Raw genomic sequence first — 25,999 nt, forward strand, 5'->3', positions numbered from 1 at the left:
TTTGACTAAAGGTGGCGCTACTGAGCCCCTTACCACGCCCGTTTCTGAAACTTCGCACATGTCTATTACACAATAAATGTCAAATGCATGTTGAGTTTCATGCAATTTAAAGCATGTTAAGAGCCTCAAATGAATAAAAGAATATAAAAGTTGAAAGCGTTGCCATGGCGACAGTATTAAAGATATCAATAATCCTTTAACAGGTCTACATCTGTCGTGTGTTTACATTATACAGATGAAGTTTGAAGCAAATCGGGTAAAAATAAGAGGGTGATTTCAAAGCATTTTGAAAGTGACACACTTCCTGCTGCCAGTTGGTGGCGCTATAACTTTGACTCACAATAGTCACATCCATGTGATCGGCCTCTGACAGCGAACACACTGCTGAAGTTTCATCAAGATCAATGAATGTATGCAGAAGTTATAACACACTTCCTTTTTCCAATATTCGCCATAAATTCGTTTCCTCGCCACGGCCAAACCGTTCGAGATATCAAAAATCCCCTCGCAACTTTTCATCCTCAATGTCTTGACTTCATGCACACCGAGTTTCGTGGTGATTGTTTGAATCGTCTAGGAGGAGTATTTTAAATTCCATTGCATGTGTTTTTTAAACTACGCCAAATAGCCGACTTCCTGTTGGGCTGGGGTAAAAAGTCAGAGCATGAAGGATATATGAACCGATGAGTTCTATAAGTGTACCGAGTTTCATATTATTTCATGCAAGCGTGTTTGATTTATGGACCAAGTTTTCGGACCCCGTTCCAGGGGGCGCTGTCGAGCCCCCCTGCCACGCCCGGGTACCAGCTTCAGTCCGGCTCTAATGGCCGCGGGTTCTGACATTTGTGCAAAGTTTCAAGAGTTTTTGAGCATGTTAAGGCCCCCAAAAGTGGCAAAAACCTTGAAAAAAAAATTATTATAAAGAAGAAGAAGAAGAAGAAGAATAACAAAAAACCCTTAGAAGAACAACAGGGCTCTGCGCCCTTTCAGGGCTTGGGCCCTAATAATAGGCACCGGGCTGGCGCTGCCACCGGCTTGGGCCCTCCATCGCTGCTTGCAGCTATATTTATTTATATATATATATATATATATATATATATATATATATATATATATATATATATATATATATATATATAAAAAGCCGCCACCCCGTTGTCTTTCGGGTTCCTGTGCACGACGGGCAATAACGTAACCCCGCTTTGACTGTCGAGAAGAAGTCTGCTTTAGAGCTTGCATCAGTGTGAGTTAGAGGATGGATACCCGACCCGAGCCCGACGAGACCCGCCGGTACCCGACGGGCCGGGCCGGGTTCGGACAGATATTTAGAAATGATGTTCGGGTTCGGGTCGGGCTCGGTCACATCAGCACGATAAGGCATTGAACATTTTAAATTTAAAACAGCTTATTATGTAGGTAGCCGATGTGCCTGATGCTTTCACTTGATGCAAACGTTCGTTTTTGTGATTAAAATACATGTAAAATATTACCATAACATCCGTCTTCCTGTGTGCGGACATTTGTTTATGTAGCCGTGACAACGAAACGCGTGCATAATGTGCGCGCGCCAGGTGTTAAGAGCGCTTGTTGCTCCGCGCGCTGATGCGCTTGTCCTGTTGACATTTCCGATTGCCTTCCTACAGTTGCTTAATAAAAGCGGGCTTTCCACACAAAAAAACGTACAATTGTCATTAGTATGAGAAAAAAATGGGATTTTAACTGTCGGGCTCGGGTCGGGCTCGAACATAAATATCTTTATGCCTGTCGGGCTCGGGTCGGGTTCGGTTACTGCTCTGTCGGACGCGGGCTGGGCTCGGACTGAAAAATTTGGCCCGATCCGCACTCTAGTGTGAGTCTTTCTGCTCCCCTCCAAACACACACAGAAAAGGGGGGGGCTGTCTGTGTGTGTGCCCTCCCTCCCTCCCCACACACACACACACACACACACACACACACACAGAGAATGGCAGGGGGAACTCTGTCAGAGAGAGACAAAACCACATTCAAACCAAAATATCTGACTTCCTGTTGGTCGGAGCTAATGACTGTAAATGAGAAAGTTGTCCGGATCGATAAGCACAATATACAGACCGAGTTTTGTGACTGTAGGTAAAAATAACCCACCCACTTTAGTCAAAAGTATCTTAAAAGTAACACACTTCCTGCTGCCAGTTGGTGGCGCTATAACTTTGACTCACAATAGTCACATCCATGTGATCGCCCTCTTACAACAAACGCACTGCTGAAGTTTCATCAAGATCAATAAATGTATGAAGACGTTATAACACATTGTGTTTTTCTTTTCTCGCCATAACTTCGTTTCCTCGCCACGGCCAAACCGTTCGAGATATCAAAAATCCGTCCGCAATTTAGCGTCCTCAATGTCTTGACTTCATGCTGACCGAGTTTGGTGGCGATAGGATAATTTTTCTTGGAGGAGTATATCAAATTCCAGGGGCTTGCATTTTCATACAGCCCATAATAGCCGACTTCCTGTTGGACTGGCGTAAAACTTAGAGCACGAAAGTTGTTCGGCCCGATTAAATCTATATGTGTACCGAGTTTCATATTATTACATGCAAACGTGTTTGATATATGGACCAAGTTTTTCGGACCACGTTCAAGGGGGCGCTGTTGAGCTCCCCTGCCACGCCCGGGTACCAGCTTCAGCCCAGCCCTGATGGCCGCAGGTTCTGACCTGTGTGCAAAGTTTCAAGAGTTTTCGAGCACGTTAAGGGCCCCAAAAGTGCCCGAGAAGTCCCACACAGCAGAGAAAGGGTTAAAATAAAGCCCCCCCTCCTCTCTCACACACACAGACACTGAGAGAGACTGGCAAAATTCCCATCAAATCACATTCAAACCAAAATATCTGACTTCCTGTTGGTCGGAGCTAATGACTGTCAATTAGAAAGTTGTCCGGCTCGGGGAGATAAATATAAATACCGATTTTTGTTACTGTAGGTAAAACTAATACCCCATTTTTGACTAAAGGTGGCGCTACTGAGCCCCTCCACCGCGCCCGTTTCTGAAACTTCACACATGCCTAGTACCTAATAAATCTGATATGCATGTTGAGTTTCATGCAATTTGAAGCATGTTAAGAGCCTCAAATGCACCCAAAAAGAATATTAAAGTTTGATGCGTTGCCATGGCAACAGTATTTAAGATATCAATAATCCTTTCACAGGTCTACATCTGCCGTGTGTTTACATTATACAGATGAAGTTTGAAGCAAATCGGGTAAAAATAAGAGGGTGATTTCAAAGCATTTTGAAAGTGACACACTTCCTGCTGCCAGTTGGTGGCGCTATAACTTTGACTCACAATAGTCACATCCATGTGATCGGCCTCTTACAACAAACACACTGCTGAAGTTTCATCAAGATCAGTTAATGTATGAGGATGTTATAACACACTTCCTGTTTCCAATATTCGCCATAAATTTGTTTCCTCGCCACGGCCAAACCGTTCGAGATATCAAAAATCCCCTCGCAATTTAGCATCCTCCATGTCTTGACTTCATGCACACCGAGTTTCGTGGTCATCCGATGAATTCTCTAGGACAAGTGTTTCAAATGCCAGAACATGCGTTTCCATACAGCCCATAATAGCCGACTTCCTGTTGGACTGGCGTAAAACTTAGAGCACGAAAGTTGTTTGGCCCGATGAGATCTATATGTGTATCGAGTTTCATATTATTACATGCAAGCGTGTTTGAGATATGGACATGTTTTTGAATCCCATTCCAGGGGGCGCTGGCGAGCCCCCCTGCCACGCCCGGGTCCCAGCTTCAGTCGGGCCCTGATGGCCGCAGGTTCTGACATTTGTGCAAAGTTTCAAGAGTTTTTGAGCACGTTAAGGCCCCCAAAAGTGCCCAAAAGGTAGTAAAATAATAATAATAATAATAAAGAAGAATAATAATCCGAAGAAAAACAATAGGGCCTTCGCCCTTTCAGGGCTTGGGCCCTAATAAATAATAATAATCCTAAGAAAAACAATAGGGCCTTCGCCTTTTCAAGGCTTGGGCCCTAAAAATACATTTTACTAAAATAACTAAAATAAAAATAAATTAATAAACTATATAGGCATTCAAAAAAAAAAATATATATTCAAAATTACCAAAAATACACAACAAAATATTCAAAATTTGTATAAAAAATACAATAGTATCTCAATGGATTTTTGTAATAAAAATCCGCAATAGGAATATAATTTAACTATATATTTTGCACATATTCTATTTACAAATGTTATGTCAGATGCTATTAATTGATTTGACAGCACTCCGTGTAGCCAATTGCAAATGATTTTTGATTTTTGTCTCCTTTTCTTGATTCCTGTAGCTCGGCTTCTTCAAGAGAACTCCGTACGGCACCGCCATGGAAAAAGCCGAGCTCAAACCCCAGGCTGCATCCGAGGCCTAAACTACCCGGGAGCATTCGGAGAACACGTCCCAAAGAATGTTCTTAACCAGAGCTCATCCTAAGAGAAGGTTACTTGCTGTTTAACAAAGACAAAGACTAGACTGCAGTAGAGGAATGTGGAGGAAAGATCACTGGATCTTCACTGTACTGCACTAGATGACGAGACCCTGAGGACTTAAAGCCAAATGAATGTTGACATAGTTTATTTTATCTTATTGAATTTCCTTGATGTGGGTTTCCTTGATTTTTAACCACCACTTCTAGCCAACCACTTACAAAACAGTTTGGGTTCATCTTAACCAAAGCTCAGGTTCACTTGCCTTGCCCGGCAGCAAACGCTCAAGACAGACACGACCTGCACTAACATTAAGAGTATGTTTCAATTTTAAACAATTTCACTTAGTTTTAAATCTGCAGTGTAGCTTTTTTCATTTTTTGCGTGTTATTTCACTAAACACACACACACGTTTAACCAAAAAAAAAGGTCTATGCAGTATTTCACAACCAACCAAAGATACTGATACAGGTTTTGTTCATTTATTGTGTTTTGAAAGTGAGAATGAACCCTCATCATGGACCCTCATCTCCATTTACCTGCTGTCTTTTAATTTCTTCTTTTATTTTTATGAAGACATTTTAAATGTTTTTGTTTTGTCATGTGATTTCTATTGGAATGGGTTTTCACTTCGAATGAGATGTTTTCAGCTCAGTCACCTCTATATCTTCCAAAGAAAACAAGCCAAGCTGGTTTCACTCTCAGGTGATGGTGATCGAGTGGCCGCGTTTCCGCTGAAAATATCCGTCAGGACCCATCGCGGAAGGCGTCCGTTCTTCCCTGCTGAACGTCAGCCGTTTCTGTCCTGTTATCTCGGCAACGTCGCCTCAAAAGTCATCTGGGACACAACTGGATCCTGTGAAACCTCACCAATGCCTTGAAGCAGAGCTGTGCTTTGCCATTCCTCTAACGGACTCTTGGGCCAAAGAGCGGAAGGGTCGCCCTCCGAACTTCTGTGGGTGAACGGAGAACCACTGTGGACTTGAACGGAGATTTCCGCAAATGTTGGTGCAAAATGAACTGAAAGCAAACCTCTTCCAAGGCAGCAGGCCTCATCCAGGGACTGAATGTTGAAATACACCTGTATACTTTTTGTTTTGTTTTGTGCGCGTATGGTTGAGGATATGAGAGATTTCTGTCCACAGTCAGTGTAGAAATGCCTCCGTACATCATGGTGCTGAAGTGGCGGAATCGGGACAGGAAGTAACTGCAATCACCCATCGTGAACTTCCTGTTTCAGCGAGCCACCTAGAAAGGGAAAGCAGCTGGAACTGTGGGATGCGTAGGAAATCTGTATGGAAGTGCAATATTGTTGTATTTTTTTCTTCTTCTTAAAGTTCATTTCAAATTGTTTTGTCATGTGTATGTTAATACTATATTTTAGTAAAGTTCTCAGAAATAAGTATTATTTGAAGACAACACCCAGTTCGAGGGTTGAAATTAGCCCAGATGTTAAAAAAAACAGTGTAATGCTGTAGTTTAAAAATACAGAAACATGACTTAATTGCCAAAAAGGTCTAGATTTTATTGGTAAAATGTGACAATTTCAATCTTTCGTCAAATCTAAACTGCATTTATTGTATATGCAGGTTTTGGCAAACAAATATGGTTGTTTGAATTGGTACACAACCAAAAACTGACACACCACTTGAATCCTTCGTAATGTTTTTGAATCTCTTTTGTACATTTTCAAAAAATTATTTATTCCTCCAAAAGTTAGATTTTTAGCCTTGAGATTTTTGTATTTTAGGCGGGAGGAAACACTGGGTATGTCTTCATTTTTTTCTTTCTATTTTTAAAAGCTGCCCCAAACCCCGTTTGTGTTTTTTGAGTTGTAAATATGTTTGGTGAGGAGATTATTTTAATTTTCAGCTGATACTGATTTGACTTATTTCATCGCCCCATATTGGGGAGAATCAGAGGGATGTTCAAGTGATTATTTGTATTTACAGTTTGCATTTTAAATAAATTTCAGTTTTTTTTTTTTTTTTTTTACAACTGCGTATTGAATTGTTTTTGATTTTTTTTCTTTAGATTATTTGGCATGATGGGGAAAATAATTTGTATGTGGGTTTTGATAGTGGATACTTGGTGCATAAACGCACAATATATTTTAAACCCCCCAAAAAAGAAAAAGAAATAGCAACACAAATGTTCAATAATTTATTTATAAAAAATAAACACTTCATTAGAAAAAATGCATAAGATATATATTTTCATATATAATGTCTACAAACTGTTTTGTGCAATGTGCTCTCTTCATAGGATTCTGGTGTTATTTGGCTTTTATATACAGCAGCTAGTGAAAATCTGTACATTCTGTTCGCCAGTGCTTGCTTGCTATGAAATTCAAAGGTTAATATTCAGAACAGGCCATAATACTGTTACATAGGGAATGAGTGTTGACAGACCACAGATGTATTGAAAAGCAATGCATTTATGTGCATTCATTTTCTGTAATCCACTGGTTTAGTCTATTACTCCGCTTACACCATAGTTAGCGCATATACATGTCTATATAATGTTTATTTACCAAGACATTTTTCAGGGTTTTGTCCCTAAACAACTTCTTTAAACCCCACTTTATGCATCTACAACACAGCCTAAGCCAGTGTTGCTAGTTTGGAAAGAATATGGCGAAGAAGTAGTCAGAATCAACATGGTCATACTATATATATATATATATTAATAAATAACAGTTAATGCCAGCAGCACTAAAGTGAAATCCTTTGCTCATGGTGTAGGGTGTCAGATACGGCCCAAACGGTCACAGCAGTCAGATCAGAACACTTCTGATAAGGCATCCAAAGGAAATGTCAGCATTTTCCAAGCCAATGCACAGCTTATCACAGTCCACGCCGCACTGACTTGACAAAGTGTGTGATAATTTACACCAATTAACCACACATAAGGTGATCATGGATTCCCTCAGTCATTTTTTTTCTCCAATATGGAGCAGGACGGACTGAAGAAAAGCAGTCTTTGCGGTGCGTCAGCGCTCTATGGCTCTGGAGAGCTGAGTTAGTTTCTTCTGATTGTCGATCACTTTAAGGTTCTGGACGTACAGTCTCACATTGGTTGCACTGCGCAGGGTCAAGGACTGCTCTGAATCTACAAGATATGAGAGGGGGAAATCAAATTTATGCTGATTTATTCCAGTCTGTTTTTAAAATCATTTTTGAGGAAGAAAAACAAAACATACATGTTGATATTCGTATAGCTTGGGCATCCAAGAACATTCTCTCGGTCAAGCCTTTCTGTGGAGATGAAGGCACTGCAAAAGCATAAAAATAACAGAATATCTCTTAGTTGCAGAGTTCAGATACAAATTATTTGTTAAACGACATGAGGGAGTTAAAGGGATAGTTCACCCAAAAATAAAAATGTCATCATTTACTCTCCCTCATGTTGTTCCAAACCTGTATGAGTTTCTTTCTTCTGTTGAACACAAAAGTAGATATTTTAAAGAATGTTAATAACCAGACAGTTGACTGTAGCCATTGACTTCCTTGTATTCCGGCACTCTTCAAAGTTTCTTCTTTTGTGTTCAACAGAAGAAACTCGTACAGGTTTGGAACAACTTGAGGCTGAGTAAGTTATGACAAAAAAATTATTTTTAGGTGAACTATCTCTGTAAACTGTGGCGTGCTGTGATCCACTCCACTAGGGGGAGCCGTACCGTAAGGCTGGCTTCGACACTCTCGAATCATCTTCAATGTCCTGGCTATCATGCGCTGAAAATGTAAAAAGCACATGTTAAAAGTTTTTCTCTCATTTTCTCTAATGTCTCTAAGGCATGGAGTTTAAGTTTAAAGCATAATTTCAATTAAATAAAATACTCTCACCACAAACTCACCATTTTCTCAAAATTGACCAGTTTATCAGTGTAGTTCTGGTTTCCCTCATGTATAAACGTCATATCTGTACAGGGAAATAAGTAGGTGATAGATTAAGTTGACTGCTATCCACCAAATAGTCATGACATACATTATAGTAAGTAATGTGAATGAGATTCGGTACCTTTAAGCAGCAGAGGCATGAAGGGAATGTATGGAGGGCTGAGTTTGGCTACGGCCAGCCTGTAGGCCCTGTGGTTACGAGATGGATCCTACAACACATAAGATAGATGATTACTTTTCAAATAGTACATAGACATATCTTGGACAAAACCATGTAAACATTCGCTCTTACCATCAGTCTTTCATATGCACAGTAGATCCTCTTGGTTTTGTTTGGGAGTCTCTGATCATTAAGATAAAATAAACAGCAATATTTTCAGTCAAGTCATTGATTTGCATAGAGCTTTTGACACTACACACCGATTCAAAGCAGCTTTACAGAAAATCGTGATGTTAATGCTCATAATGTCTATCTTCTATCTGCATTTAGCAGATTAGTGCTGGTTGATAATATAGTTCACATTTTGCTACGATACAATCAAGTTTAGATTTGCTATATTGGCATAAGCGAGAACACTGTATGTGGATAAAGTTGGACATACATATTCAAGAGCTGGGTGATAATATAGTATAGTTACATTTGTGAATGCAAAGTCTTTTAAATGATTGGTCTTTCGATATGTGTTAGTGATCACTGAAAAAATGTTGATGCTGGTATTTTACACAGAAATAAAACAACAAAAGATGATTTATCTAGACTAAGAGAACATACTTGTCCTTACCTCCCATGTCTTATTGAGCCTCTGCACTGCACTGTTACTGAGGCCGAACATCACTGCAAAAAATGAGTTCAGGTTCTTCTGCTCTTTTAAACTGAAATAGATCAAATCAGATGTCCATGAGCTCATAATCCCTCAAATGTGTTTGTTTCACTGTAAAATATTGGTGGTATGATATTACAAAAAATAGTTATTTGTGAATAAGTCATGTGAACGGCTGGGACAGTCGAATATTTTGGCTTCCTCTAGTAGCCACAAATGGGCATGCATTATAAAAATGGTCATGATTTTACATGATTTAAAGTCACCTTAAAATGGAAAATTCTTTTTTTTTAAATGGAATATTGGAGTATTTATTATTAACGATTCATCTGTGCACACAAAACACATTATTCAACACCCTCATAATCTAATCAAAATAACTTCCCCTCCCGCTTGCATCATCGTCATATCTTCTCTTCTCTGATGATGCATTTAATGGCGTGAGGGCGGGGCATCTGTCACTCACATGACATCACAGCAATAGCAAACCACAACCATCAAATCAATTCCCAGTGGAAAAAAATCAAGTCCCACCCTACATTTATTTTCTTGTTCGAGAAGCAGAATATTCTCGGATAGCCATAACAATACGGAAGAAAAGACTATTGCAACTTCAGTTTCATGCTGACTTTAACACGTTTTTTTTTTTTTTACAAATAAATATAATGTATTCAGATTGTTTTTGTCATTTTTAGGCTTTTTAACATAACCAATCATTGTTAAATAAAAATAAAATAATTTATGCAGTAAATAGCAGTATAATAAAATTTTTTTTGCATTTATTACTAACATATATTGGTATAATTTGTGCATTCTCTTCTACAAGTGCTTTAGCTGTAGAGCTGCAAAACACAAAAGTTTGTTTAAAGATTATGTGAATTAATGGATACAGTGAGTCAAATTGATATGGTGAAGCTGAACTTATGCAATAGTATGACTATGACGTAAAGAGAGACTATTGTAATGGCATTAATGATTAAACCACTGACAGATGTGGGATATCCTCCACTAGTGTGTGAATGCTGTATGGCAGCTGACCGTCTTGTACTCACACAACAGCCATCTTGATGAACTTCTTCAGTAGTATGGCTCTCTTGAGCAGGTCCTCACAGAGACACAGCTCAGTCACCACCCAGTACTGAACCTCGTTGAAGCGACGGAGAAACCGCTCAAGGTTAGCCGTAGTGGCTCCTGGGAACTTTTCCCGTCCGAAAACGTAGTAGACCAGCTCCACCTGTAGTACAGCAAGCTATCTTTACTACCAACCCGTATTAAATTAAAATGTCCAATTTAATGATTTAACTTTTTATTTTATTTAGAGTACATAGTATGTCCATAAACATATTCTATATTTGTATGCGGCAAGTTGAGACTTTGCCTGGCAACCACTGTTTATTCATATTATAAAAATGTATAAAAAATTATTATATATTTTTTAAAATTGATAACTTTTTATTACTGTTCCAACCAATTTTTCCACTTTTCATTGTGCCTAGTTTTATAATATCATATGTAAATCTATTATGAATAAATATATAATTATATAATAATAATATATATTATGTTCAAATATTTTTGATCAAAAGTGACAGTAATTTTAGATTGTTACAAAAAATTCTATTTCAAATAAATGCTTTTCTTCCTATTCATCAATGAATCCTGAAAAAAATGGTCACAGTTTCCACAAAAATATTAAGCGACACAACTGTTTTTAAATTTTATATTAATAACAAGAAATATTTCTTGAGCAGCAAATCAGCATATAGAATGTTTTCTGAAGGATCATGTGACACTGAAGACTGGAGTATTGATGCTGAAAAATCTGCTTTTCCATCACATGAATAAATACATTTATACAAATTTTTTTTTTATATAATACATTTTAAAAACATTTAACTTTTTTTTTTTTTACTGTATTTCTAATCAAATAAATGCAGCCTTGATAAGCATTAGATACTTTTTTCAAACACACATTAATAAAATCTTACTGACCCCAAAGTTTTGAACGCTAGTAATAAATGTAAGAAATGTAAACAAAATGTTTTTCCCCATTCATAAACTATTTGTTCTTTAAATAAACTATTAGCATAACTCTACAAGATTGCTTTTATCTGCTCTGTACTAGTTTCAGGTGAACTTTGGATGTTTTTGATTGTTCTGGACGTAAAAACAAATAGTCATTAAAATGACACTTGTGTCCACTTCACTTCCTTCTTGCATTCATTCATCTGTTCTGCACATATGCAGACGCCAGGTATTTGTTTACCCAGCAGGTGTAAGTCAGGCGTGCGATTCAGACGGCTCGGCTGCAGAATGTTTCAATGACTCGTGCTCTCTGACATGTCTGATTCTCGAACAGATACCGTGACATTCGTGTCCGTGTGAGATGCCAAGTACACACTGATATTTACAGCATTATGTCATAGAAGTGTCACACTGATGTGATGCTCTAACTGTGGTTAGCAATGCTGCCGATTAGATTTTAGTATTAGTATTTAGTCATGTTGTTCAATGTTCCTTCTTTATCTGGCAACTGCCGTGAAAGAACGTAATGAATTGTGTTGTGCCAGTGACGAATTTGTGTGTTGGTTTGGCTGTTACCTCATGCATGGCCATGAAGAGCTCCCAGTCGTAGCTGGTGTGCTGACTGGCCATGTCCTTGGAGCACATCTGCTCCAGAGTGTCCATGGTGCTCTTCTCTGGCACCAGCTGCTCGCTCACGGGGGTCTGTCAGGGGTAAAACACACACACTTGTTGTGTTTTCATGTTTTATGGGGACTTTCCATAGACTTAATGATTATTATACTGTACAAACTGTATATTCCATCACCTTACACTAAACCTACCCACAGAAAACGTTATGCACTTTTACATTTTCAAGAAACATCACGTAGTATGATTTATAAACTTTTTTTTCTCATGGGGACCAAAAAAAATTCCTCACAAAGACAAGGATTTTGATATTTGTTGTGACATATTATCCCCATAATGTAGGGTTTACTAGGACACACACACACATCTTCAAATTTCACACATTACATTATTATGGAAAATATATTAAATGGAACACTACTTTTTTTAGAAGTCAATATATTATAGTATGGAGTATAGACCACTTTTATTTTATTTTTATGGTGCTTTTGTGTCCTTTTTGAAGCTTGAAGTCAAGTAAAAATGTATCTGAGCACATTATTATTATTTATTTATTTTATTCATGCGCCCTCATAATCTTTCATCAAAATAACTTCCCCTCCCTAATATTGCAGCAACATCTCTTTTCTGATGACGTTTGCAGGCGTGAGGGCGAGAACATGACATGAGATCAACCAATAGCAAACCACAACAATCCAACTATTTTATCAATTCCCGGTGGACCAAATCAAGTCCCGCCCTACATTCTTTCTTGTTTAAGAAGCAGTTTCACTTGGATACCGGTATAAGCCACAATAGGGAATAAAAGACTATCACGACTTTAAAAGTTTTAGTCCCCACTCATTATAATTGCATATCATAAACAAATATTACATGAAAAAAAAAAGTTCCTTTGGATGAACTAATTATTTGAATCTCAAAAAAAAAAAAGAAGTCCAAAAACATTTTATAACTAGTTTTGCAAAGTTTCAAACTATGTAAATGTACAGAACAATACATTTGTCACAGTTTATGTATATTTACAGCTGACTTGTATGGCTAGAGTGAGGAACTGTTACTGTGAATCAGCAATAATTCTGCTGGCATCTCTCACCAGTTGTTCCACTTGGCTGGCAGAGCAGAGGAAAAGCCTCTCGTTCACTCCCAAAGAGGCAGACACTGCCATGGTCTCCAGCTTGAGCTGGACTCTGTCTGCAACAAGCAAAGCAGAAGACACCTTGATCACATGAAAATTCTGATCTCTTAGGTAGGACAAAAACTAATATTGACTTCAATCTGAAACTGTAACAGTTCTGGCCCGGTCAGAGGAAACTCTGAAGCCGAATCATCTGAATCTCATAGCTTACCTCCTGAGGAATTCATCTTGACCAGCACATAGTTTCTCTCAGGATCCACTAATGTAGTCAAGATGTCATTCACTGAAGCGTCGACTGGCAGCATCACAGTGACGGCCTTATGATCCGGTTTAAAGATCTCATATAAGACTGCAAACGGACAATTTTGATTAATGCGAGCAATTTCAATTTTTGGATATTATCCTTGTTATATCTGCTCTTTTATCATTTATTTGTATCATGGGTTTGTACTTTTACAAACCTTTATCTTGAGCTTTAATCGACCTTAATTTTCCCACTGGCTCTTCATAAGCAGAAAACCAATCAAACTTTTGGTTTAGCTGAAACAAACAGATGATGATATTGGATATTAGAGCTTGCAGGGCAGTTTTCAACATGTGTAGGAAGACTGTGTGTCTGAAGTACATGGACAGCATTGATGATCTCGGGTATGATGGATTTTCTGTGCCTGAGAAAATAAGTGCGGTTCTTATTCCAAGAATTTGAGGAATCAGACGGAAGATCAGATATCAGTGAAGGATGGTCAATATGGCATTTTAAAACCATTTGTTAGGATGCCTCCCTACTAGTTCCTACTAGTATGTTTACTGTACTGCTCTACAGTGTTTCCTACAGAATTGTTTTACATACACACACACTATAAATAAACACAATACCACATCACACGGGTGGTGGCAAGTAAGTCTTAATGATACAACTGATGTGTTTTAAAAACGATGATTTATTTAGCAACGGAACAAGTAAAGGATTTAATCAATAATTCGCTCAAAAGAGATTTTTTCCAAAGTACTTATTCGTTCAGGAATAAAACATGCTGTAAACCCTAACGCTCAACGCTTAGTTTGAGTAGGGTAAATGTAAATTAAACAAATTAGTTCAAACAAATGAACATTTTTGAGTTTAGAACTTTCTTTTGAGTTCACAAAACTGACACATTTCAAGTAAATTGAATCGTTTCATTGTTTTGAGTTTTATGAACTTGTTTCTTTTAATTTAGACAAACTTAAAGTTAACTGAAACTGGGCTGGGATTTTAGCATTTACTGAATTAGCTAGTTAAACATAGCTTCCTCTACTAATAAATACATTGAGATTATATAATTTTAAGTTAAATGAATGAATTCATAACTCAAATATTTCATGTTAAGAGCAATTCAAATGTTTGAGTACAAAATAAAAAAATATGCAAGTTCACCTTACTTAAATTTTTCTAAAACTTAATTTGCAAGTGCTTCCCTTTGCATAACATTGCAACTCACATTCACAACCAAGGTAATAATTGTATTTTTCTTATAACTTACTTTATTTTTAAGTGTTGCACTACATGTATTGTTGTACATACCGGTATATGTAATTGTTATTTAAACACCTGTTCCCAAATACAGTGCAAACTATATAACGGATGACTGGGTTTTATGTGACCATGGATACAGCTGACCTACTTTTAGTGTACAATTCAATGCTCTGTCAGAAAGGGATTTACTTTTGTTTAGTTCTCTGAATTCGTCTAAAGACCTGTGGCCACAGAGATGTTGACTTTTCCACTGGAGAGTCTGTTTATTATGCTGTGTCATAAAGTAAGTAGGATTTATTGGTTGGTCTCTTATCGCTGCAAGTTTCACATAGAACAAGAAACCAGTGCCTCTTACCTTCGTCAGAGTGTGACATCCATTCTCGGTTCTGTAAGGAGTATAATAGGGAGTACATATTAACGTAGGATTAAGTAGAGGTTTGATGACATACAGTAGAAGACTCAAGAGTAAAGGTGTGGACTTTAAAAAAGCAGGTCAAATAAAGATTAAGTATGGTATTTATTTTATTATTTGATGACATCAACTTCAAAGTGTGAAGTCATAATGTAAGAGACCTGATTGTGGTCATTTTGACTAAAGTGAAATAAAGCAAGCGCGAGTGAGAAACCTAATAGTGAAGCTTGTTGGTCATTGCTGAGAAATATAATGTAGCTTTCAGTAGTGAAGCTGTTTTATTTATAAAAGTCACAGGCAGAGGTTGAGAACCAGCTCCTGAATGTTTCTGTGTTCGCACAATTTATTTTCTTTACAAAGATTAATATGAAGTTCCCACCTCAATAAAAAGCTGTGAGCGAACGCACACGGGCACGTCTGCCTCATAACACAACATTAAAAAGTTATCTTTGTGAATAAACGTGTCGTCCTCGCCTCGTGGAATTGGAATTCAAAGGGAAATCGGATATGCGTGTTTAGACGTAGGTCGTACAGATATTGGATATGTATCTGATTTAAAACCACATTTGGAAGTGGCTCAGATCAGATGCGAAATAAATCAGATTTCGAGTAAAAGTAAAAGATCGGATTTTTTGTGCCAGTGTAAACGCAGCCCAAGTATTTGAAGGTTGAGCAGCAAGCTCAATGGCTACTGATACAGCAGGAACCAATCAGCTGTGCCCTATAGAGAATGATGCGATTGCAAGCAGCCTGCACCATCTAGAGTTTCATGACAGAACTGTATGTGTGCAGGTGTACAAATGTAGGCTACATTTGGCAAATGTTTTACTTACATTTTTGTCTTCCTTCTGTCCCTCAGCTGTTCTTTGAGCATGCTGGAAAGTCTCGAGTCAGCCATCACCCCCTCCCTGAATTTCTATCATAAAGTCATAAAGATCGATTTCACTTCAGGATTAACATTTTAGGTTATGACATTGTTGATAAATATTTTTCCAGCATTATGTTACCAGAAAAGCCATTTTAGAGGCAAAAACTGTTTTATATATATACAATTATTAGATTTTTTTTAACAACAACATGAAATGATGAATAATGCACAATAAGCACATTCATTAAGACGGTAATCAAATTATTGGTTTTTATTTAATGAAGTACCGTGCTATCAAAATCTAAACTTGTGAAACGTTAAAGACATGAAAAATGGTGCTACAGCATTTAACCCATTTTTACCTCTAGGAATTCAAAGGCCACAGGATTGTCCCTCAGTAAGAAACCATACAGAGCCACCCAATGACCCACCAGTTTCACAACCTTTTGCTTGGTGTTGAGAGCATACGCTGCCTTCTCTAGGTCTGAGCCTTCTGATGGCTCCGCTTGGTAGGTGCAAATTCAGGTTAAGGAGTGAAATTTGACCAAAAAATAACAATAAGTATAACAATAACAACACAGATATATCAAAATGAAGCAGATTGTCAGTGTTTCCTGTAGTAGAAGGATATTGATGCTGGAGGGCCGCACAGAGCTGACTGTAGGGCATGAAGAGTGGATGCGTTAGGAGGAAGTCACTTACACTGGGATCTGTAGAATCACAAAATAGAAACTTCATTAACAAGGACTTGTTTACTTGGCAGAGCTGCGCTGAGAAACCCAGAAGAATCTGAATCATCTGACTGCTGGTTTTAAATGGATGCGTAAACACCAAATGAACAGGAATGTTTTGGTCTCTCCCTCAGTCCGTTCTTCTGCAATGCGCCTGTGGTACATAACTGAACTCAAACAAACAAATACTACATTTCTAAAGTATTTTTTGTGTAGTAAGTTTTACATAAGTTTTATGTAGCTTAAATGTTACACAAGTTACAAACCATGGATCTGCCATACCTATAAAATCACTGGTTTCCAGTTTAATCGTCTCCAGCATGTGTTCTAGGATCTTCTCTGGCGTTCCTGACATTACTGTGTACCTGCGAGAGGAGGATAATTCAAATCGATAATTAAGTGTCCTCCATTTCCATCATTCATAATTGGTTTAATGCACTTGAAACCAAATAATAGTGATGACTAATGATTTAGCTTGCATTTCATTGTACAATAGCACTTCTGTAGGTGAAGTATTTACATGAATCATCTACAGTGGTTGCACTAGCAGACGTTTTTAAATGTGAACTGCTTTACCTTATCTGGATATTTATTATTCAGGGCTCGTTTCACTTGCTGATTTTATATAAATGGTTTTTGAAGATGCATTTGAATTGGCTGATTTAATTTACTCACATGCATGCTAAAATAGGCTTAATGCTGCGAGTAGATATTATCATAAATTCAATAAATGCAGTTCAAATTACTAAGTAATTGTTTTTATTAAATCATCTGTGCGAGCTAAAATCTGTTATTATTTTGTTGAAAGGGAATCTGGCTTGGGCTAAAACATGGACACACCGTTTTATGAACTATCGTTAAAAAGTTTGGGGTCAGTAAGGTTAAAAAAAGAAGAAGAAATTAATACTTTTATTCAGCAAGGATGCATTAAAATGATCAAAAGTGACAGTAAAGACATGTATAATGTTACAAAGATATCTTTCTAATAAGTGTTGTTCTTTTGGACTTTATTCATCAAAAAATCCTGAAACAAAAATATAAATCACCAAAACTGTTTCTAACATTGATATTGATTATGATAATAATCGGACAGCAAATCAGCATATTAGAATGATTTCTGAAGGATCATGTGACAGCTTTGCCATCACAGAAATAAATTACATTTTAATACTTCACAAAATATTTTTTACTGTATTTTGATCAAATAAATGCAGCTTTGGTGAGCATAAGAGAGTTCTTAAAGTTGAAAAACATAAAAAGAAATAATACCGAAACCAAACTTTTGAATGGTAATGTATGCTGTAATAATAAGAATTAAAAATGAAGTGTATAATTTGTTACGCTCAAATAGTTTTACATTAAATTTTAACATAAAAAAATTGTGATGCTTGTGGTGCAGAGATTACACACTTTGGCTTCAATTAAATCATTGAGATGTGCAATTTAATACATATTTTGACAGAATCATTTACTTGTTGCTGCTTGCTGATCCTCCCTGATAGGTGGACTCCTGCGCCGAGCTCTTTTCAAGGACCAGAACCACTTTACCATGTTCCTCCAGGCGGACGGTGTTGGCCTCGACATCCTGCAGTTCAATTCAGGTTATAGATTACCATAGACACACATCCGCACATGCAGATGCTCAGCTATGCACACAAAACCTACCTTAAGGATACGTATAAAGTCCTGCTTGTCCACCCGCAGGAAGTGGCAGTTGTCCTCTCTTAGGATGATGGTGGCAGAACGAGGGGCGTCGTTCACCAAGGCCAACTGCCCAAAGTCGTCTCCCTCATGGAGCGTGGTCACCAAGCCCTGTGTGACACACATACACAAGATCATCTTTCCTTAAGAGGAACAGTATGAATAAACTTCAAACAATGCAAGTATCTATATTTAAACTCAATGACTTGTTAAGGTCACTCAGCTGAAGTTAAATGGTTCTACCTTGCCGTGTGTGATGACATTAACAGAGCCTCTCCAGATGATGTACCAGGAAGTCCCTTTGTCCCCCTGACTGAATACTGACATAAAACACAAACACATTACATTGTATTCTTAAAATAAACACAAACTTACCCTAAATTGCAATAAGCTTGCGGAGCAAAGCGAGCGTTTTCAGTTCATTCCATAGGAATGACGCACCGTCACTCGTCTTATTCGCTCCGATTAAATCATTCCCGCAGGTTTCATGCTCACACCAAAAGCACGCGCACCAATTAACTATATTAGTGGCGCTCACATACAGCGTCCTCTCAAACACCTCATGAGTATCAAATGGACTTTTTAAATGGCTTAATGCGCTTAAACGGTCAAATACATACATCATGTCAAAATGCCCGTCTTGCCGAGAACAAAAGACAGAGAAAGTCACTCTTTGCTATTGACTGAATAGCTTTTGTAACTTTAATTGTAAGCATTAATCTGTATTTAATTTTTACAATGAAGACTATCCAGTGAAAAACTTAAAGCAGTTTATTTCATTTGTCTCCTGATTCTACTGTATTTATTTGTGCTATCATTTGCGATTTGTTGATTTTTCTTATTTTATTACTGTCTGTTTACTTGTATTTTTTGTCAATTTAGTGCAATGATTCAAATAAAGCCTCCCTGTTATGCGTGTAAGCTGTGTTTTGCAACAAAATGACCCAAAGTATCAAGATTATGAGATAATAACAAATATCTGTATGGCAGTATATATGGCAGTTTTCCCCGTGGTATCGAAAAATCTATATTTTTCAAGGTATCTTATCATCCTATATTTTTTTTAATCTTGTTGAATATCCTGTTTCACTCAGCAGTATGTACCATTATAGAAAAACTGTTCTTTATGTTTCATAAACCCAATTAATTCTAACAACTAAAAATATCCATGTCTGAGTCCACTGGATCCATTTAAAAATAATTTAATCTTAATATCAGAATAAAACATGCAGCATCAATATGCTTTTAAAAATAAAAAAAGAATCCAAATAAAATAATCTACAATAATGAGTTTATGAAACTTTATTCATCAGTGTCTCTGCTTCCTACTCGTGCTATTCACTATGCATGAATGACACGCCAGACGTTGCTGTATGTGCTTTCTGTTTTTCCTTTATCTCTCAGTTTGCTGATATTACGATGTCAATCATCCAATTCATCACAAAACAAGGGAATTACACAATAAAATGATTTAATCATCTCATTCACATGCTGTTTGCTATGGTGCCTAACCAGAAAGTTTGCTGCTCATTTTTAGTCTGGCTATGCGCTAATTCAATATTAGCAACGTTCCTTCATCCCGCCCACCATTAATGAAATGTCATCATTGCTTTCACACTCACAGACTGTTCCTGCCTTGGCATGGCTTTCAAAAACCACCACTGCTGCCAGCTCCTTACGAACCTACGGGAAAGAGTGAAGGATAAAAGAAACGAGGGATGAATGAAGATTTTAGGCGCAAACAAACTTGACGGGTGTCAGCGTGTGTTAACTCACAGATGTAGATATGTGGGCCACAGCTTTGATGTGCAGAAGTTCTTCGTAAATAACTTCCAGATCATCAGGAGTTCTCTGGTTCGGGCTAAGACGTTGACACACAAATTATTACACACAGAAATCTTATGCTGTTTATAACAGAGATTAAACGTGAAGTGTGTCTACTAGACATTCTAATAACTATAAGTAACTTTGCAACTACATGTCAAATAACTCTCAGAGTATTAGTAGACAGTCTTCTTAATATCTGGTAACACTATATTTGGATGGTTCCCCAACAGACATTCATTCTACTAACTATAAGTAACTTGGCAACTACATGTCAATTTTTTCTACTAACTCGAACCCTAACACTTAAAACTAACGGCCTAATAACAGCAAACTAAGGGTTTATTGACATGCAATTGCAAAGTTACATATAGTTACTAGAGTGTCTAAAGTGTAACCTTAAATGTATATTGGGTATTTAAATTTTAATTAAACTGAACCATTTTAATAATACTTTTCAGTATATTTATAATCAGCAAACAAATATAACCTGTTTATGAATGTAATTTTTTAGGCTGTTTTAGCTAAATTTCTCGCATCTTACCATTTACGCAGTATCATAGTCAGAAGAGCATCTGGACCCATTTGGACTAGTAGCGATAAACTCTCTTGGAGTTCATCGTCTTTGGAGTCTTTCTCATTAGTTGTGTGGTTAAGGTCAAAGTCGGCCTCCATAAAGCGGTAAAACTGTGTGTCTTTGTCATGGAAGTTTAACTCCTGTTTCACTGTTCATTTGGACAGAGACATAGGTTGTCAGTTAGTCACTGTACCATTTTTTTTTTTTACATCACTGTACCATTTTTATTTTATTTTTTGCAAAAAAACATGTGTAGATATCTAAATTGTTGTTAATACTCACCATGAACCAGAATCCCCTCATCCACCAAAACTTGCCACATTCCGACCGCCTGACTCCGTGACAGGAAACAATCATTGAGTTTCATTAGCCAATCCACAAGTTCCTTCCCACTGCTGCACTGTCTGTGGGACAAACCAGAGAACCAAAACCAGTCAAAACCGCTGTCAAAAAGCTGAGTAGTGACTTTAAAGTGTTACACGTTTATCTGCATGTCTTTGTGGTTGATTGAATAATGTAAGTTGATTTATTTGTTTCTTCAAAGGATGCTGAGTGGGAATGCTTAGATGTTTTAGAATGCTTAGATTTCCGTCACAATCAGAAATATAACAAGTTTGGCACAAGCACATGACATACGGAGTGAAAGCTGCACCTGTAGGTCTTGAGATGGTGTTTTCTGTCTCTTATCAAGCCTGGATTACGCTCCAACAGAGTGATGTAAACCACCCGTGCAGCCTTCAGGATTCGTTCCGACAAAAACTGACGGAGAGAACAAGAAAAAAGGTAATTAACAATTGTCATTTTGTTTGGTGACACTAAGCACCACATTATGCAAGTTAACTCTTTCCCCACCAGTGTTTTTTTTATTTTTTTTATTTTTTTATTTTTTTAGTTGCCAGCCACCACCAGCGTTTTTGACCATTTTCACAAAATACTTCATGGCCCCCAGAATACTTTGTAGTATGAATACCTGAACATGCAATATATCAATATATCAGACCCTCTGCTTTTTTTCATGCGTTCTTTTAACACTTGAATGTGGGTAAGTTTCATTTAAAAAAAGCTAAATTTTTTTTTTAAAAGACTACATCTGGATCAGATTCAGAACGATGATCAAACCATATATGGAGTAGATCCAGTCCATCAACACCTCTGATGCTTGCACAGTCCTATAGCTCGTCCTGCGTCGACATTTCATTCAGTAACATTATGGCAGTTTTGATTTATATGTGGTCTAATGTTGATAATCGCATTGTTTTACATATGCATTTCCTTACATATGATATTGCTTGTTTCTGCTTCTTCTTCACATGTGTTTTGATCAGGAGATTCAGGACTCTTTCAGAAGTTGTGTAATAGCGCTCCTTAACGTATAACAGTGAAAACAAGGAAGCCCGGAAAATCCCGTCAATGGTGGGGAAGCGTTTTCTCACAAATGACGAAAATTTTCGCCAATAGCAGCAAAATAATTAAATGCAGTGCAATTGCGGTTTCATGTTGTCTTTGAATTGGATGAAAGTTTGCTCATTTCCATAGGAAGACAGAGAAAGTTTACTCTTGTCCGCATTCATACAGAAAAATTCCTTTATGATTATTTGAGCTGTATAGAAACACAGCGAGTTGGGTGTTTAACTGAACAGGTGAGTGGCGGGTGAGAATGTGCCACATTTTTTCCAACACCTCCTCCTCCGCCGAGTTGAATTTACCAGACCAAAGATCGCTACCGTTCACACTCCTCCCCCGTATGAAAGCTGTTTCTCTGCTCGTCTGTTTTCCTTCTAATAACTTGCTCTGTTTTCATCCATCCCTCCCTTTCAGGACTTCTGTTTTCATTCCACGTCTCCTCCTATCCAACCTTTAGCTCTGTTGGACCCCCCGCAGATGGCGCGTCCCGCTCCAACTCCCAAACAGACTGAGAAAACTGGAGTGTAAGAACTCGACCTCATTGATTGAGGCTACGGTTTATTGAACTACTGAAGCATGCCATCGTTGTTGCTACGCAGCCTTAGTTTTTTTTTCTGCATGCCTGCCAAGACCAACTCACATGATGATAAAACTGGTTTGGCGCATTGACACTGTAAAAACTGTCGAAGTGGAGACAAACACAGGAGACAAACGAGTAGGGATGGCAAGCATTGCATTAGAAGATTTTCATGCTAAAAAGGCATCAAGTTCCAAGCTGGTTTTAGTGCTGGTGTACCAACGAAAGGAGGCTTGCTGGTTTAGCTAGTTAAGAATATTTTAGGCACACTGGCATCCAAAACGCAACATATCCTGGTCTTTTCACTATGTAAGTGATTGAAGTGGTTTTAGTAGAGATCACACACACCAAAATACACCTAATTTTTACATTTATGCTTTAGAACATCAAAAGCTGCAAGTTCAAAGCCGAACGCCTCAAGCTGTTGCATGAGGCCGAAAACAGCATTGCATCCAAAGTAAATCTGATAACTGTTTGTGCATTTACTGAAGAAAATTAGAGTTGTGATGGCGACAAAACTAGCTGGCATGATGTTAGGGTGTTGTGTGGCTGTGAGCGGTTGCTAGGGCATTGCTTTGTGGTTGCTAAGGTGTTCTGTGTGGTTGCTTATTGGTCCAAAAGTACATACACTACTGTTCAAAAGATTGGGGTCAGTATGTTAAAAAAAAAAAAAAAAATGCATTTATTGATCACAAATGCAGTAAAAAATAAAAAAATAAACAGTATTGTTGTTAAATATTTCTACATTTTAAAAATAGATATTTTCTATTCTAATTCCTGTGATGGCAAAGCTAAATTTTCAGCATCATTACTCCAGTCTTCAGTGTCACATGATACTTCAGAAATAATTCTTATATTCTGATTTGGTGCTCAATAATACATTTCTTATTATTATCAATGTTGTGCTGCTTAATATTCTTGAGGAAACTGTGAGAAAATTTACAGCAAATCATTTAAACAGATATCTTTTGTAACATTGTAAATGTCGTTACCGTCACATTTTATCAATTTAATACATCTTTGTTGAATAAAAGTATTAATTTCTTTAAAAAATCGTATTGACCCAACCTTTTAAAGGGTAGTGTATTTTTAGAAAGCAATACAGTATATCAAGTAGTGAGACATACTAGCATTTTTTCTTAACATCTAGCTAAATTTATTTAGCTTATGATTACTAGATTTGGATTAATATGACAAAAAAAAATAATTATAATATATCCAACCACTGTGACACTCAGAGTTGCCTTGCTAGCAATCTCTCTACAACAGAAGTCAAAAGAGAACAGTCACAAACAGTCACGGCAATATTAGCCCAAAAAGCATGAGCACCTTAAAAATCTTCAGGAAATATACAAGCAATTTCCTAAAAACACATTGCAATCTTGCATACTATTTTGGATGGATGGTATGTGATTTGGGACCCGCCCTATCATTCTTCATGTGACTTTCTGGAAAGTTTGAACCTTTATTTATTTGTTCTGTATCCTCTGCAGAACAGTTTGTCCCAGGATGAGGTCTTCAACTTGAATCGCCTTCATTTCTCACACTTCATTTGTTGTGGTTGTTGCTGAGGGCGGTGAAGTGTGCCTCTTCTTGAAGGCCCCTGGCCTGGTCGCTCAGTCACGGTGATGTAATTGGCTTCTGACCCGTGAGGGATCGGCTGACCCGTCTTTTCAGTCCAAAAGGAGGCCACATCTACAGCGCTGTTCTCACAAGTCCACTTCACTAAACGCTGCACAAGAACAGTGCTTATTCTCCACTCCACATTATCCAGGGGCAATTTCAGAGTTATAACTCTCCTAATGCCTGTTAATGCAACTCATTTGGTAATTAGTATTCAAGTTAAGCCAACTAAGCAGCACAGAGCATGTGGTCAACCTCCATCTAGCCTGTATCCTCCGAGACTTACACAGCGCAGAGCTCTCCATCTAGCTCACTTTACACAGCGTGTGCCCAGACACAGTGTCTGCAGACCCTGAGCATGTAAATCTCTCCCCTGTCATCTCTGCTGCTTGATTCTGTCCCTAGGGATGAGGGTATGGGAACTGGCAGCTTATTCCCAGCATTCTACAGTCTCCTCGGGAATAATTACTTCACTGTGGAGCACTGACTCTGACTACTCTGCTGAACACCTGGGAATACATGTATCATAGGAAACCTGTGACAACAGAGAGCTACTCTTGAGTCAATCTCCTATCATATATGAACTTCAATTTCTTAGGTCACTTTAGTGGATACAAAGTTTGGGTCTGTATAAGCCTCTTATGCTCACCAAAACACATTGAATTGATCACAAACACAGTAAAAACCTAATATTATTACATTTAAAATTTAATTTATTCATGGAACATAAAAAATAATCATTACTCTTAGTCTTCAGTGTCACATGATCCTTCAGAAATCATTCTAGCTGATTTGGTGCTCAAGAAACATTTCTTATTATCAATGTTGAAATTAGCTGTGCTGCTTAATAATTTGTATGGAAATCATGATTCAAGATTATTTGATGACTAGAAAATCAGCATTTAAAATAAAATCGTTTGTAACAATAGATAAGTCTTCACAGTCAGATTTGATTAATTTAATGTATCCTTGCTGAAAGAAAGTATTAATTTCTTCTTTTTTTTTTTTCTCCAAATCTTACTGACTCTTGAAAGGTAGTATACATGTTTACCACATTAACTTTGGACATGTTCCACTGATGTTTGACAACCTGAAAGTGTGCAAATAAGTCTTATTTTTGGATATATCTATTATTTCACCTTGCAAAATATTTGGCTTACAAAATGTGTTCCTGCTGTATTTTCATATATATACTTGCTTTTCTGATTCTCTCAGGTGTGCCTAAGGATCCCAGGAAAGCTCCAACCAAACAACACTGAACAATGCTAATGTGACATCTCCACATGAGTAAGGGTTTGTCCAGAGGGAGAGGGTGGCGTTGTCAGACTGCTATACAAACAGTCACCAAAAACAATGTAGAAAGGCAACATGATAGTACTTACTGTACAATATAGATGCGTATAATGTTTCACCACAGAGGTTTCTAAACATAGTGTGAACTTTCCTACTGAAATGTCCTCAAACCAGGGCTCAAGTACTTCTAATTCAGTTAATGTGACAAAAATACTGTACACCACAACTACTGTACAGTACACGAAAAAAATATGTATTGTTCAGCCGTTTGTTCGAATATGAATAGCTGCTCAACACAACAGAGCCTCACCCTATTGAGCTTTGCAAACCTCTAACACAATACCTCATCTAGAAAGTTTTGTTGGTGCTTCCTTTGTATGCAAGTGTTAGTCACCCACATGCTTTGGGTTTTTTAAGTAGCAGCAGAGCAGACCCGTCCACCTCTGTTGTGTGGGGAGGAAACAGGCTGTGTTTTCCATCTGTGGGCGAC

The 25,999-nt window shown here is 37.6% G+C and overlaps 2 protein-coding genes across 4 annotated transcripts in view; one reads left to right on the top strand and one right to left on the bottom strand.

Moving 5' to 3' along the window:
- Nucleotides 1-6,693, top strand: part of itga5 (integrin, alpha 5 (fibronectin receptor, alpha polypeptide)) — a 56,808-nt gene extending 50,115 nt beyond the window's left edge. Inside the window, exon 30 of the mRNA XM_079587897.1 lies at nucleotides 4,344-6,693. Coding sequence (XP_079444023.1) covers nucleotides 4,344-4,424 — 81 coding nt within the window. The 3' untranslated portion in view covers nucleotides 4,425-6,693. The remainder of the gene's footprint in view (nucleotides 1-4,343) is intronic.
- The window catches only part of rapgef3 (Rap guanine nucleotide exchange factor (GEF) 3), a 35,682-nt gene continuing 16,304 nt past the window's right edge, over nucleotides 6,622-25,999 (bottom strand). For all 3 annotated transcript variants that reach the window (XM_079587900.1, XM_079587898.1, XM_079587899.1), the window contains 25 exons: nucleotides 21,265-21,371; nucleotides 20,895-21,016; nucleotides 20,580-20,760; nucleotides 19,988-20,072; nucleotides 19,834-19,894; nucleotides 18,455-18,531; nucleotides 18,176-18,322; nucleotides 17,983-18,095; nucleotides 16,793-16,875; nucleotides 16,411-16,489; nucleotides 16,142-16,292; nucleotides 15,745-15,827; nucleotides 14,855-14,885; nucleotides 13,448-13,526; nucleotides 13,198-13,335; nucleotides 12,945-13,042; nucleotides 11,801-11,926; nucleotides 10,252-10,433; nucleotides 9,161-9,251; nucleotides 8,671-8,721; nucleotides 8,500-8,587; nucleotides 8,336-8,400; nucleotides 8,159-8,213; nucleotides 7,682-7,753; nucleotides 6,622-7,590 (listed from right to left, as the gene is read on the bottom strand). In XM_079587900.1, the coding sequence (XP_079444026.1) occupies nucleotides 7,472-7,590; nucleotides 7,682-7,753; nucleotides 8,159-8,213; nucleotides 8,336-8,400; nucleotides 8,500-8,587; nucleotides 8,671-8,721; nucleotides 9,161-9,251; nucleotides 10,252-10,433; nucleotides 11,801-11,926; nucleotides 12,945-13,042; nucleotides 13,198-13,335; nucleotides 13,448-13,526; nucleotides 14,855-14,885; nucleotides 15,745-15,827; nucleotides 16,142-16,292; nucleotides 16,411-16,489; nucleotides 16,793-16,875; nucleotides 17,983-18,095; nucleotides 18,176-18,322; nucleotides 18,455-18,531; nucleotides 19,834-19,894; nucleotides 19,988-20,072; nucleotides 20,580-20,760; nucleotides 20,895-21,016; nucleotides 21,265-21,371 (2,484 nt within the window). In that variant the 3' untranslated portion in view covers nucleotides 6,622-7,471. The remainder of the gene's footprint in view (nucleotides 7,591-7,681; nucleotides 7,754-8,158; nucleotides 8,214-8,335; nucleotides 8,401-8,499; nucleotides 8,588-8,670; nucleotides 8,722-9,160; nucleotides 9,252-10,251; nucleotides 10,434-11,800; nucleotides 11,927-12,944; nucleotides 13,043-13,197; nucleotides 13,336-13,447; nucleotides 13,527-14,854; nucleotides 14,886-15,744; nucleotides 15,828-16,141; nucleotides 16,293-16,410; nucleotides 16,490-16,792; nucleotides 16,876-17,982; nucleotides 18,096-18,175; nucleotides 18,323-18,454; nucleotides 18,532-19,833; nucleotides 19,895-19,987; nucleotides 20,073-20,579; nucleotides 20,761-20,894; nucleotides 21,017-21,264; nucleotides 21,372-25,999) is intronic.

The sequence above is a fragment of the Phoxinus phoxinus genome (assembly GCF_949152265.1).
Source record: "Phoxinus phoxinus genome assembly, chromosome: 18".
In the NCBI taxonomy this organism is placed as follows: domain Eukaryota; kingdom Metazoa; phylum Chordata; class Actinopteri; order Cypriniformes; family Leuciscidae; genus Phoxinus; species Phoxinus phoxinus.